At 35.1% G+C, this 13,045-nt stretch overlaps 3 protein-coding genes across 3 annotated transcripts in view; all 3 read right to left on the reverse strand.

The window, feature by feature from the left end:
* LOC130645306 (cilia- and flagella-associated protein 54-like) overlaps window positions 1-13,045 on the reverse strand; it is a 108,424-nt gene that overhangs the window by 46,781 nt on the left and 48,598 nt on the right. The gene's annotated exons all lie outside the window — the stretch shown is intronic.
* On the reverse strand, window positions 1,835-5,047 carry LOC130645311 (frizzled-4-like). Its single transcript, XM_057451264.1, has one exon. It carries the CDS (start codon window positions 4,290-4,292, stop codon window positions 2,610-2,612), a length of 1,683 nt encoding a protein of 560 aa, XP_057307247.1. The 5' UTR covers window positions 4,293-5,047; the 3' UTR covers window positions 1,835-2,609.
* The window catches only part of LOC130645307 (PAX3- and PAX7-binding protein 1-like), a 36,511-nt gene continuing 32,003 nt past the window's right edge, over window positions 8,538-13,045 (reverse strand). The window contains exon 11 of the mRNA XM_057451260.1: window positions 8,538-8,740. Within this exon, the coding sequence (XP_057307243.1) occupies window positions 8,593-8,740 (148 nt within the window). The 3' untranslated portion in view covers window positions 8,538-8,592. The remainder of the gene's footprint in view (window positions 8,741-13,045) is intronic.

Below are 13,045 nucleotides of genomic sequence, written 5' to 3' on the forward strand. Positions count from 1 at the left end.
CAAGAATAATGTGTCCGTTTTGCATCATGAAAAGAACTTTGTATTATTTTTGGTATGTCTAACCTTGGAGGTCTAATCAATTCCACTGTAATTACAAAACTGGATTAGCATAACTACTTTTTAACTTGGATGGTAAATTCCATCGATATAACTCGAGATTTTAATTATTCCTGACGCATTAAAAGATTAATGTGGTTTCGCGTAACCGACCACATTAAAGAAAGCGAAAAACAACTGAATATCGTTGTCTCTTCTTTCTTGTTGAATGTCAAGTTTTAAAGTGAATTGAGAATTCTTTTATTAGTGTGGCTTTTAACGTTATTAAAGTCTAAAACCATTAATTTTTTATAGATTTTAACGTTAACGCAGCTACAATTCCTTTCATATTTATCAAAGGCAGTTTTTCTGACGTAGCAGACGTGTCGGGTAGGTGCGGGACGTTTAGAATGCGACGGTCCGCTGAGGTCCAGGAAATTGAAAAAATATTCTGTGCTGTCGTAAGCAGAAATATTTAAGTCCATGAGCATTGATGAGTGAACTTTGACAAGCTCAAGGTGCTCACATTATTTAGCGAGAACTTTATTGCAGCAAGCATCACCAACATCGTTTCCAGGGTTCTGATTCATAGAAAAGGGAGCCTGAACTTAAATGTTATAAACACTAGGATTTCCTCTCTGCTTAACAAAAATTCTTCCTTTTTCTACATTTCGAGCTTTGTTGTCTCCTTGTGCTGTACGGAAATAAACCAAAAATTTAAGAGAATTTTTTTTCGTTTATCTTATTTTTTCTAAGCGACTTGCCCTACTCCACTTGCTTCTGCGTCTCTTCTTCATGGATGTAAACCAGGTTTATGTCTTCACAAACCCCACTTAAACAAACACTTCATTTGTCTGCGACGCAATAGAAGGCGGGTCCAGACAGACAGGTGTAAATTTAACATACAAAACAAAAGTAAACTTGCCTTAATCTTGTTAAATTTTTTATGCTCTTAAATTTGTTTATGTAAAACAGAGACAGTGAATTGAAATTTTATGTCGTGCACATATATGCACGCCCTTTTGCTGAGTGCGACACCACTATGTAGATATTTTCGTCAACATGTTTTAAAATTGACTAGCACGTTCTATCTCTATGGCTTACACGACCTTCAACGCAATAACAGGGGCCCTGAAAATTTTAAATGTACCCCCGTACTCCCGTTTACAAAGATAATAGCACACTCCTCTCAAAAAACGGTCTCTAAATTCATCGGTAAAAATTTCTTAAACAGTTGAAGAAATTTTTAAACTTTTTTGTTGTTGTAGAAATTTGCATTTTTTCTCAAGTTTAAGGGGTGGGGCCGCTTGCAACTCAATTTGCAAGTTAGTTGCGTTTTAATAAAAAAAAGTTGCTAATGGCCCATAGCTTTACTTATATGTTCTGTGACATTTTATTTCACACAAAATCATGAAATCGTTTCAACCCCTTACGTTGACAGATTCTCATAATTACACTTCGTCTGTAAAGACACCGAAATTGAACCTTTGCTGACCTCAGTAATTCGAACTGGTGAAATAAACCAGACACATTATAGGAATGTTAAACACGTTCACCAACCTCGTCCCCAGGGCTGATTAGGCTTTTTATATTTGGACGGCCTAAATAAAACGCCTAACAAGCCCCGCGGAACGAGGTTGGATGTTTATTTAAAATATAGGCGCCGGTTTATTCTCAAACATATACGAAAAAGAGAGTTCCCACAAGTGGCTGAGCATGAATAAAAATAGCCGTAGCAAGATCAATCGTAAAACGAGATCAATGATTGAAAAGTAGTTTTGGAAACATACAAAACAAGTTCTTCCATCTCGTGTATTTTTCTGTTTTTATAATTCAATCTACTTCTGGTTAAAAATTTACACGGAGAAAAAACATTCATCAATTAATTCTCTTTAAAAAAATTCTCACATTATGTTTATCTATACATATAATACAGCCTGCTAACCACATGTTTGCAGTACAAAACTGAAAACAAACAGAACGAGACATTCCGTGGAGGTGGTGACAGAAACAAAAAAGATTCAACGCAGATAAACCAGGCTTGATAAAAAGATAATGTTCAACAAAGCATAATTTATTTTTACTAATGAGACCAACAGAAACTTCACAACAATAGGAAAACAAAGCCAAAGCACTTTCAAGACACAGCAAAAGTATTTAATAGAAAACATTTTACGAGCATATATAAAAATATTGTTTTAAAAAATAAAGAAAAAATAAAGTTGTAGACAAATTTCATTAACAAAAACAAAAACAAACCAAAATAAACTCTCGAAAACACTAGATGACATCACCACAACTTCGTTTCCAGATCTCCCACAAATCATGCGAGTTTACAGGAAACTATCTTTCAGTTTAACAATGCTTGAGAAAGATGTTGTTTGACAAAGAAAAATATTTATCCAACCTGCAGTTAGCTTTGAAGTGGATATAATCAACATCTTTTCGCCCTAGATTAGGAAGGAAAATCAAAGAAAATCTTTTTTTCAGAGTTGCGCTATAATCCCTCTTTGCCTCAGTCCCTCTTTAGCTATATTTGGGGTAACAAGTTTTAAAATATATCATAAGTGTATTTAAATGCTAGTTTCGTTTGTATCCGTTTGCGATCTGACGGGATCTAGGAGTGTATGATCAGGTGGGCTATTCATAACCACCTCAGATCGACACAACTTCAGTTTAAATTTCTTGTAGAGCGGCGGTGTGTGTACACATAACAACCACAGTGAGGCACAAAGTCCAATAAAAAACTCCATAATAAGTCGCACCAAAAACACTATATAATTTGGTCCGGTTGTTGCTGGATCATGATACCAAGCGGCTTTATTAAAGTACTCGTAAAAGTAGCTCGCAAGAATGAAGGTTGAAAAGAAAGTATGTAGAGCCGCATAAACAGCCACGGGTGCCAGCGGCCGCTTTAAATTTGACCTGGCGTTTACTTCCATGATCAAATGTCCAGGAATGCGAAGTAAAGCGATAAAACCAAACAACAAAAACATAGAACCCATGACCAAAAATGTAAATAAAGGTCCAAGCACAAACGCTCGCAAAGTGGAAAGGTTTTCGTATCTATTCCCGATCGAGCAAATACCAGTAAGTTCGTTCACATCGATTTTCCGTAAGACTAGCACAACGATCGTGATGGCGCATGGAACGCCCCACGCCACCACGTGAAAGTACGAAGATTTGGATTTTATCGCATTTGAATTCCATCTTATGCCTGCACTTAAAAACCACGTTAAACAGAGCATGATCCACCAAATATTTTGAGCTAAAGAAAAACAATACGCCAAAACAAATGTTGCTGCGCACGTTATGTTACCGGAGCCGTCAACGAGTAAATATTGAAAACCATTTTCCTCTTGGCAGCTGACTCCTTCTCTACTGTATACAAGTCTGATAACATACGCTAAGCCATAGAAGAGATAGCAAACTACGATAAAAGAAATTGTTCGTTCAGGATAGGCTGTCTTGTGATAATTGAACACGACAACAAATAATGACAACACAGACATCAATACGCATAAACACGCTAATGCCATGATCCATTTCTCAGCTAACTGTTTTTCAGAAGATGTAAATAACCCATCCTTCATGCATCCCAACGCACAGGATTGAACTTTATCGACATAAAAATAATTTTGACTATTTCTTGAATATAAAACTCGACAAAATGTCGCGGCAGACGTGATCTTTGCTGTCTTTCTGACGTGATTTGTTTTAACTCGGCGAATGGTTGGTTTTGACTTTTTTGAAGTTTTTGTGTTTTTGGTTCGTTTTGTAGTCGTTGTAGGATAAAAGTGAGTTTTTTTCACGCCACCGTCCAAACACATTTGATCTTCTTTATTTTCTTTCAACCTTGAGCAATTAAAAACTGCAGGTATACGCTTAACATGTGGTAGTAACGTATCGCGACAATTTTTGTGCACATCTTCACATAAACTTCGACACGCCGTAATGGGTTTTGGAAAGTCAGAATGACACAACGGAACTCGCAAAGCACATAAAAATAATCTTAAGTGTTTTGAACATCTAGTTTGTATTAAAGGTTGGAATGATTTTAAAAACTTCTCATGGTCTTCTTGATTTTCGTCGTTATAGTTACTGACTGTAATATTGTATTTAAGGTCTTTGCAAAAAGCTATGCGTATTGGCTCGCACTTCCAGTTCATGCCTTCATGAAGATTATAAGGTGGTGCGCTGGCTAGACATCTTGCGACGTAAAAAATGAGTAAGAAAATTTTTATTCCAACACACATCTCTTCGGTTACTAGATACTTTCTTTTATGTATACATAACTTTACAACGTTCTTTAAACTTGTCTTTGATTCGTCGTTCTTTCTTCTGTCTTGTTTTAAAAAATACAATTTTATTTTTTTATTCTTAAAACGAGTGTTTCATTTATTCTGACCTGTCATAAAGTAATAAATATTAAAACCTTTTTTCAAAGATAAAATTAAAGAAAATTCATTTTACCTTATAAATTAAAGATTATAGCAGATTTTTCATTTAATCACAACACTCATGCGTAAAACAAAAACTCCACCACGCATATCTCTCTCTACAATTTTTTTGTTGTGTATTTTGCAAATCCAAATTAACAGTCTTTTGATTTTCCGGCTTACGATTCAACCAATCAGATTGCAGTATTTCACTAAAAATCCCGCCCCCATTGTTGTTCGCACCGAGACGTCAATGATTGAAGATAAAAATGTAAACATACAAAAACGGGGGTTTTAAATTGCAATAAAAACAATTAATAAATAATTAATTTTAAATTTTTTCTACGCATAAAAATTCATTTATGTTTTATCAAACTGTTCATTGTTTTTTTTTTCATACAAGCGCAATGTTTTTCTACCTTTAACGATAAATTTATTGTTTAAATTTAGGGTTATTTTTCCGGACTTGCGCTGAGAGAATTGAATAAACATGTTGATCTAAAATATATTTTATCAGCCAGTATTTTGTTTACACTCGCAGTCATAGAAATTTTATCGCGCAGTATTTCAAAAACAAATTCCACTAGGACCACATCCTTAATAAGATCAGTAAAAAAACTTATAATAATAACATTAAAAGAAGTTTCAAATCATTACACAGATATACGCAAGTACCCTTACGAACGTGATTTCATGCTTGTAACTATTTTTACTGTGTTAAACAAAAGATATGTGACATTTCGTTACACACAAAAAACATTAAATACATTTAAGTTGAGAAAGATTTCTCAGTTCTTAACACAAAAGGGTCAAATAAAATTCATTTTTACTTTATTATCACATTTTAACCCCCCTGAACAGAACTGTGAAAACCACTGATAAATAATTAAACTCGCAGTCTTGTAAATAACAACTTCTATAAACAAAGAAGCGAAAATTGCGACCTCGCTTTACAATACTAACATAGATTTGTTAACAAACATCGCTAATGACAGTTGCCATGTCAGTGAACGTTACACCATTGTCCATCCAATTAACATATTCATAAAGGGCCAGTAATTGATACGGCTTTCCCTCGTGGTACAAATGCGATATTAAGTAATTCAGACTATATAGAGACAATAGGCGCGTTTTTTCGTTGTAATAAATGATAACGAGGTGGGATTAGAGTTATATATATAAACGCTAGAGAACTCTGTATGAGAGGCAACAATAGCCATTATGTGAACCATTTCTCTTTCCCAGCCTCTATCACAGAAACAGGGACCTGAAAATAAGCGTGGTACATTTCCTCTAATTTTATTAAAAAAATCTAAAATGTGGACCAATCAACTGCAACTGCCACAAGACATGAATTAATTTGTATTCTTGTCCCCTAAAGTTCTGAGGTAAAAAGCGACAAAGAAACTTTCTGGGGTCACAGGGTTAATCGTGGAAATCCAGCCTGGGGACGAGGTTGTAGGAATCTTTAAAATATTAAATTTTTCCACAGGTATGTGCTGTTTGGTGGAAGTTTTATCACGGCCAAACCCTTCGGTTTGCACCAATAAGCCTTGAGCAGAAGTCAATAAGCACAGAAAGAAATATACTCATCTTACGAAACATGAGACTGTATATTTTTTCAGTATGGGTATGGGTGTTAAAGTATGAATAATCCGCCCGCCTTAAAATAACACGCCATCTAATCAGAATCTATTTCACGCTGAGGAAATCGCTCGCAGCACATCAAATTTGAGAAAAGTGTACCTATTTTTTTGTACTAACAAAAAAAAGGAACTTCAGAATGGCTGCAGTGATGAAGCATTTCGAAAGATTTTCAGGGTTATCCGATAAATTACTTACGATTGAGTTTGTGCGATTGTTCTACAAACAATGTGCTTTTATTTATTCATATATTACTAGTCGGTGGCCCGTGGAAAATCCACGGTTTCGCCTGTTTTTTATACATTGCGTGCCTCTCACTACTTGCGGTACCATTTTGCGTGACAGATAGACAAACAGACGTATACAGGCATTACAATATAGACTAGTCGTTAGCCCGTGAAAAAATCCACGGGTTCGGCCGTCCTTTTTATACCGCAGCTAAGCTACCATTTTGCGTGACAGACAGACAGACGTATACGAGTATTATAATATAGACTAGTCGTTAGACCGTGGAAAAATCCACGGGGTCGCCTGTCCTTTAAATTAACCCGTTGCAACAAAATGGACAGAAATATATCGCACTTGGTATTGATGCACATTTTAAAAATTTCGTGTTTCCGTTACGGGACACAGCTTTCGCGGACACACAGACAGACAGACGACGGCTATTATTGAACTTTAATAATAGCCATCTCTTTAATTTAAAGAGATGTTTGTTTGCTTATTCGGTATGGTTTGTATATACCTGCTCCCATTCGACATGTTAGTAAGTTCATTTTGTTTAAATGAAGAAGACCAAAAATTCAAGCAAGTGGCATGCTACGCTTATTTTTAAAAAACATTTTTTAAGATCCCCCGTTCAATTCAAACACTATACAGTCAAATGCGCTTGTTATTCAGAAGCTATGCCCATTTTCGCCCTATGATTTTTTTCGTTTTTGTGGGTCTGGCACCCTATAAAACTCTTTATCGCGTATTAGACCAATATCCACACACGGAAAACGTTGCGCGGATAACAACAACATAATATGGATGAAAACCACGTGCTAGCTGCTGTGTTGATGTCCACTTGATTATTTTTTGTAGCTTGTTATTGGTCAAAAGTGCTAATCGTTTCGCGGACCAGGAAAAAAGTTGAAAATATTTCAACTTTCTTCTGGCTTCTCGGACCGGTCAATTTTCCGTTTCGATTGCGTAATGTACTAACAAAGAGCACACGCAAAGCTTTGTTTTGGTTTGATCTGGTCCGGTCCGCGGATCGTTTTTCGCGAGTGGATATTGGCCTTTAACTTTTGACGGACTTTTGTCTAATTAGCGCCTCATAAATAAAATACAAAACAATTGATCTCCAAAATCTACTGGCAATCATCATTTGTGAGGTATGATTTTTAATATGTAAGAGACATCTTTGACACCAAGTTTTTGACCACTCTAACACATGTAGGTAGGGGCATTTTTGTGCTACCAAACCTGTAGTTTCCTTGAATATTCGATCTAAGCCTCGTTTGCTTTTGACTTAAGTTTTCAGTCATTAGTTTTCCAAGCCAAATCATAGCCCTAGCAACTTGGATGATGCTTATGAAAAAAGAACATGTATAAGCATACCAATCAAAACATCATTTAACCCAAACTGGTGAGTGAGTGTGATGCTATCTGAACAGATAGGATAGGATTTGGGGACTAGGTTGCCGTGGGGGTATGTTTATAAAAAACTTAACAATTTCTTATAAAAGTCAAGCTCTTTTTCCATCTTCTATTGAAAATGCTGGATATAAGATGGTAAACTGGGAACAAAGTTGCTCACACACGTTTTCAAAATGTTACTCAACATTGTGGAACACACTGACACTTCTCCAAACCACAAATATGTTAATCCTTTCACAGCGCTCGTTCAAAAATTATAAGTGTTTTCTTAACGTCATAAAAATTTCATTAAACTAACCAATCTCATTATGAGATGATGGTAATAGCTTTGCTAATTTTAAAGAACAGCTCGTTCAGAAGTAATTTCAAAAATGTGCCATTTTCACAAATATAGCTACGATGGACGTTTTACATGCAATACCAATTCGACTCCAGGCCTTCCAATTATTTTTGTTTTTAAAAAATAAAATAAAAGCAAGGTATACAAACCACATATTCCAAGAATTTAACCGCATTTTAAGTCGATGTTCGCATTGGTGTTTGTATTGCAAAAAATAAAAATAAATAAATAAATAAAAAACAGTTGCTGAACCCTAGGACAAACGACAAGTATTTTTCTCAAAAATTGTTTTTGCAGTAAAAAAAATTTTTGTATACAAATCCTATTTTTCGCGCATGCATAAGCATGAGAAGCGGGGCATTAATGACAAGCTTGACCCCAACACCTATTACCGTGACAGCGCCGTCAAAAAGGAAATAGCCCTGGGGACAAGATTGACAGCAAGATGTTTTATTTTCACAGAAACATGCATCATAACTACAGTTTATGTTACGAGGGAGAGTTAGATTGCGAAACGAAGGGTGAACTTCTTGACTCATCTTTTCGCAGCTCTTCTTTATATGAGGTTGCGATTGAACGCGCTTCGTCGAAAGCTTGAATGTGCATCAAGAGGGAAATAATCTTCTTTATAGTAACTCTAAAAGAAAGAAATTTATCCATCAATTTCTTTCATACTTAAAAATCAAAATAGGAGGGCTTTAAACAAAGTACAAGTCAATAGCTCCTAATCACTAAGTCTGACATATTTAGTGGATCTGGTATAAAAATAGCCTGGGAACCAGGATGGTCTCATTTCCTACTAAGCTTATTGTAGTAAGCAGCTGCGTGATTGCAGAACTTGCGTAAATACTTCACTCACTCATTAGAGACTTGTTTTAACAGAAATAATGGAGACGATTTTTTAATAATCAAAATGTAAAAAATTGAATTATGGGTGGCCAAAGTGATGGCACCCACCTCCCCCCGACCAACATGTACGCCTTTAGTCTGACCACCCTCTCCACTCCCACCCCCCTCTAAGTGCGCACTACATTATGGATGCCCCAACGGTAATTTAAAAAGTTCATTTCGTGGGAAATCGATTAGTGCATCATTGAGAAAAGAAAATAGTATGTTAAGTGATAATTTCCTCTTTAATAAACAACAGGCGTCTCCTAAAAATGCCTCGACAATTCTGCATTCAAATTTTGAAATTTTTAAGACAATCAAAAGAAATCCCAGGACATGTTGTCTCGATTTGCATTTCCGTTGGACCTACTAATAAGAGTAGCGCTGATAAGAGACAAAAAGACCTGGGGACAAGGTTAAATATTAGCGCTATAAAAAATTAGAAGACTGATAGATAATTTGAAGACGCACGCTACAAGTAACGTGAATACAACAATTCGTGTTAATTCTGTGCCTCGTTAATTTTCTGGAATGGAGGCATGAAACACTGCGTTTCGTAAAATCCTGTCAGAAACATATTGTCAGAAAAGCTCAAAGTTACATGGACTTGCTTGTTTGTCTGTGTACCATAATGTGTAAGGAGAAAATGAACATGGTCACTTTAAAAATGGCATCAACTAAACAGATTATTGACATTATGTCAACAATACTCCATTATTTCTTGGACATATATATTGGAAAAATAAATTACCCATTGCCATTTTTAATACCATGATCACATGATCATTGTAGTAAATGAGCCATCAACAGAAAAAAACAGAAAATAATTCAAGATTTGAGGTTCGGATCATTGCGAAACCCTTCATAAAACACCCACTTGATATGATACCAAGTGGGTGTTTAAATTGATATTGGTCGTAGCTAATACCGCTATTATAAGCTAATTGGTACACGCTTTTTTAAAAAGAATAGTGTTTTTTTTGTTTCAACATCAATATCTTAACTTTTAGGCAAAAATCGTCCTGATATATTCTCCTGTTATATTCTTAGCACAGTTAGGATTGGAAGATCTGGTGTAAAAATCACTCCTAATGGTGTCGAAACAGCCTAGACTTTTGTGAAGAAAAAATACTTCAAATAAAACCTGAGAAAAGACATTTTACATCAATGATAGGACACAAGTAATCAGACATTAGTCGTTATTTGGAAAATGAGCCCCCACCAAAATAATAGTCGTCTTTTTTACAAGGCATAGTTTGAATAGGGTAGTTGGATAGAATTTCGTGTTGTTGATACTCCAAAGAGTGTTGTCTCGATGGTCTACTTAACGTGGTAAAGTATTTCTCTCATGATAAGATATATAAGAGCAATATCCATCTGTCTGCCGCAGATCTTCATAAAGAAAACATCCATCATTTAACAGTAAAAATATAGCTGTGTTCACACATGAAACAAAACAAACGAGGTCGGTGAACGCTACGCAGCCAATATACACCAATAATCTCGTAGCTTCTATGCTACGTCGGCAAGAAGTGAAACGTTGTGGTTTTCTGTAGCGCGAATGAAGATATGAAAATTTTTCCTGATTCTTTCAAAGAGAATCCTTAACTAGCTTATAATTTCCGTTCTATAAACCTGTTTTGAAATGTTTGCTCCGTGTGAAATTTATAAAAAAACACGTGTTAACAATGGATAATCCTTTGCAGTACCATCAAGTAATATTTGCCAAATGCCTGGTCAAACCGCTGTATCATTGGTCGGTAATATGGGGAAAACAACCACTTTTTACATTTGCCAGTACATACTCGCTTGTTTGCAATAACAAAGGGTGCTGATTTGTTAAGTCTGTCTGTTTAAGTTGCATTTTCTTCGATTTTTCTATTGTGTATTGTTAACACTACCGCTCTTAACTATTAGAAAAAGAAGGAAAAATAGCTTTGATTTTTTTTTTGAAGCTTGAAATATGGTTTAATTGATAATTCCATTTCATAATTTTTCTGCCTAGGATAGAGGGGAAGAGGGGAGAAGGGCTGTTACAAAACGCAAAAGGGGAGGGGGTTCTATTTGTTGTACATCTATATTCCTTTTCATTTTATTTTCTTTTATTTTTCTATTCATTTTTTACGGCTATGTAATCCCTCATTGTTTAATTTTGGTATTTGATATTGAAGATCGCAAGATGTGTAAAGATATCCAGTGGACAGCTGCCACTTAATCATTCGGTCATATCTTGCTATGTAAGACATCTATACAAAATTCAATTCAAAAATAAAAAGTGTAGATATATAGAAGGTAAAAAAGTCAGGCAGCCACAGAACTGGCAGGAAAGACAACAAAGATTGTGGCTTGAGGAAATTTACGACCATGATTTAAAGAATTTAGAACAGTAAAACAGAAATAAAGGATAAGGACTCCGAAATTAGTATTATTACGTAGTGAACTTAAAATATTATTGTAACAAAAGAGTAAACAATTCACATGCAGTACATAAAACATTACTAATTTTTGCTATCACTGAAGGATCTGTTCAAATATGATAGTAGAGATTGAATGTATAAAAGCAGATAAAACATAAGAAGCAAAGCAGAGGGGTAAATATCAAAAGAGAAGACGAAAAAACATCACAGCAATAAAACATGTCCATCACAGGTTCTTCAAATATTGTATTAATATATTAATGTAAAAACAGAGATCCTTTCCCTGCTTACGCCAATATAAGATCGAACAGAACGTGCCGAGCTGCTAACTCTAAGCCAGCATAAGAACCAGGCAATACCAGTGCTATATGTTAGACATCGAGATGATTTAAAACTTTCAAGTTCACACAAGGGTTTTCTTTTCCTAGTCCTACCAAGTAATAAGTTGTGTCACATAATAAAAGATGTTCTTCCAGCTCGATTTTTACATTAAGGAACATTAAGTCTGCTACCGTTGTCTCTTGTACCAATCGAAAGTATGAGATTATGGGTTTGTTTCTCTTTGTAAGTAATTGGAGACCTCAATTACCTACACAATTACAAATGTTTTTTTCTTGTGTGTGGTTTGTAATCCAGGTAATTTTTTAGAAACGGAGAAATTAGTATATTGGGGTAGTAAGATAGCTGAAACAAAAAAATATAGAAAAGGTTTGTAATTGTTTTCATCTGATTGTGAAGAATTCTAGTCGCAAACAAACAACGAGAGAGTCATAGAAACCCGTGGGAGGGGGTAGCGGCATGTGCAGGGACCGGATTGCATAAATAATAAAAAAACTGACGACAAAGAAGAAAAACTAACAAACTCGTCTAAAGGCAATAATTTAAAACATCTTCCCTGCCAAATCTTAATTAGTGGGGGAAGATACAACATGTTAAGTTAATTGTTTGAAGGCGTTTCTGTTTAAATAGCATAATTTGGTTGTAAATAGGAAGAAGAATTGATAACAAAACATAGTAAAGAAGTTCTCACGCGAAACCCTATTTTAAGGAGGGGTGTTATGATGAAAAAAAAATTAAATTATTTTAAACAGCTTCCAGAAAATGTTTAAAAAAATTCAGTTTTGTTTTAGTAGTGGGAAAAAATTATCCACAATTTTTCGTAATAAGGTCAAAGTAAAATTCATAAAATTTTAGAAAAAAAATTTGTAGAAAATAAACAGATGGGGGTGGTAAAATCCTCCCCCTCCCCTCCCCCCAAAAATTGGTTGAATCTTTGATCCTGCGTTATATGTCGCGTAAACAGCTGATTAATCTTCTCTTGTGGTACATACCATGTTTATAAGAATCAATTTTTTTTAAAATAGCTAAGAATCTTTTACGTCTCCTGATTTTGTATGGTTAATCTGTTTCTTAACCTTTTTATGAAGCAGAGTCGGCTTAGTGGATGAACGTACACGTTAATGTTAGTTCGTGTTCATTTGAACGTCTTTGTGGATCATGCAGAAAACATCCACTCCGTCCAAAACTTTATCCACTTTAGGTAGAAAATTTTGTTCACGCAAGATACCTCAACACAGCAACCATGCCTTAATAAGAAATAAAGAAATTCTGCCGTCGAAACCTCAGAAAAATTATTT

The sequence above is a fragment of the Hydractinia symbiolongicarpus genome, chromosome 5 (genome assembly GCF_029227915.1).
Source record: "Hydractinia symbiolongicarpus strain clone_291-10 chromosome 5, HSymV2.1, whole genome shotgun sequence".
Lineage (NCBI taxonomy): Eukaryota > Metazoa > Cnidaria > Hydrozoa > Anthoathecata > Hydractiniidae > Hydractinia > Hydractinia symbiolongicarpus.

Excerpts from the sequence above, each read along its gene's own strand:
- LOC130645311 (XM_057451264.1), bottom strand. The coding sequence starts at position 4,292 with ATGTGTGTTGGAATAAAAATTTTCTTACTCATTTTTTACGTCGCAAGA.